Genomic DNA, 917 nt, shown 5'->3' on the forward strand with positions numbered 1-917 from the left:
GGAGCGCGCGGCGACCGAGCCCCGCAGTGACTGCGATCCCGTCAAGGGGTCCCGTCAGCGGGACCGCCCCGAGGCCCAAATCGCCTCCTGCCCCCCCCCCGCTGCCTGTCCTCAGGTGGCGCAGCGCGGGTCTCCCTCCGGGTCGTGAATGACCTCGGTGGCGCCATTTGCGCGGTCGCGTACAGCTTCGCCAGTGCTTGAAAAATAGTGCCGCGGCTTTAAAATGCCTTCTTTATTTAAATTCTAAAGTAAGCCTAAACCGCTTCGATTTGTTTACCAGTCGGTAATCTCGAGGCGGTCTTGTAGCCTTTTCGCTCTGGCTGTGAAAGATACTCTTTAAAGGGCTGTGGCAGAGCTCACAGTCATGAACTCAATACTTCTGTGTTTGTAGGATTTGGGCCAAAGTTGTTTGAGAAAAGGAATGAAAAATTAAGTCAGTATTCTTACTGGACACAAGAAAACTTGACATTTAAAAAATTTTTTACAGAAGCCACATTGTTAGTGCTGTTCGATGATGACGTACAGATTATCATGTCGATAAGTGGTAATTTATCTTTCAAGGATTGTTTTAAGAAGAGCCTGCCCCTTTTTATTTAAGTGCTTCTTCCCATCTGCACCTCTTGCAGGAGAAGAAGGTAAGTGTATGAAGGTGTTCAGGCACAGCCAACTGAAACAAACACTGGAGGAACTACACAAACTCTGCTGCATGCAAGGCAGAACATAAGCATGTTACCTTATTTTCGCTTATTTATTAGGCACTTAATGTTCCTGGTCTTGCAAAATGCAAAGAAGGGTGGTCCCTCTCCCCCAATTTAAAGAAGTGCTGTGGGTTAGAGAGGGTGTTCTGAGGATTAAACAGAAAGACTCCCCCAATTTAAAGAAGTGTTAGAGAGGGTGTTCTGAGGATTAAACAGAAA

General features: G+C 47.0%; 1 protein-coding gene across 1 annotated transcript in view; it reads right to left on the reverse strand.

Moving 5' to 3' along the window:
* Positions 1-167, reverse strand: part of PCOLCE2 (procollagen C-endopeptidase enhancer 2) — a 28,410-nt gene extending 28,243 nt beyond the window's left edge. Inside the window, exon 1 of the mRNA XM_035895217.1 lies at positions 65-167. Coding sequence (XP_035751110.1) covers positions 65-167 — 103 coding nt within the window. The remainder of the gene's footprint in view (positions 1-64) is intronic.
* Positions 168-917: the final 750 nt, after the last annotated feature.

The sequence above is a fragment of the Egretta garzetta genome, unplaced genomic scaffold (genome assembly GCF_000687185.1).
Source record: "Egretta garzetta isolate BGI_Z169 unplaced genomic scaffold, ASM68718v1 scaffold425, whole genome shotgun sequence".
Lineage (NCBI taxonomy): Eukaryota > Metazoa > Chordata > Aves > Pelecaniformes > Ardeidae > Egretta > Egretta garzetta.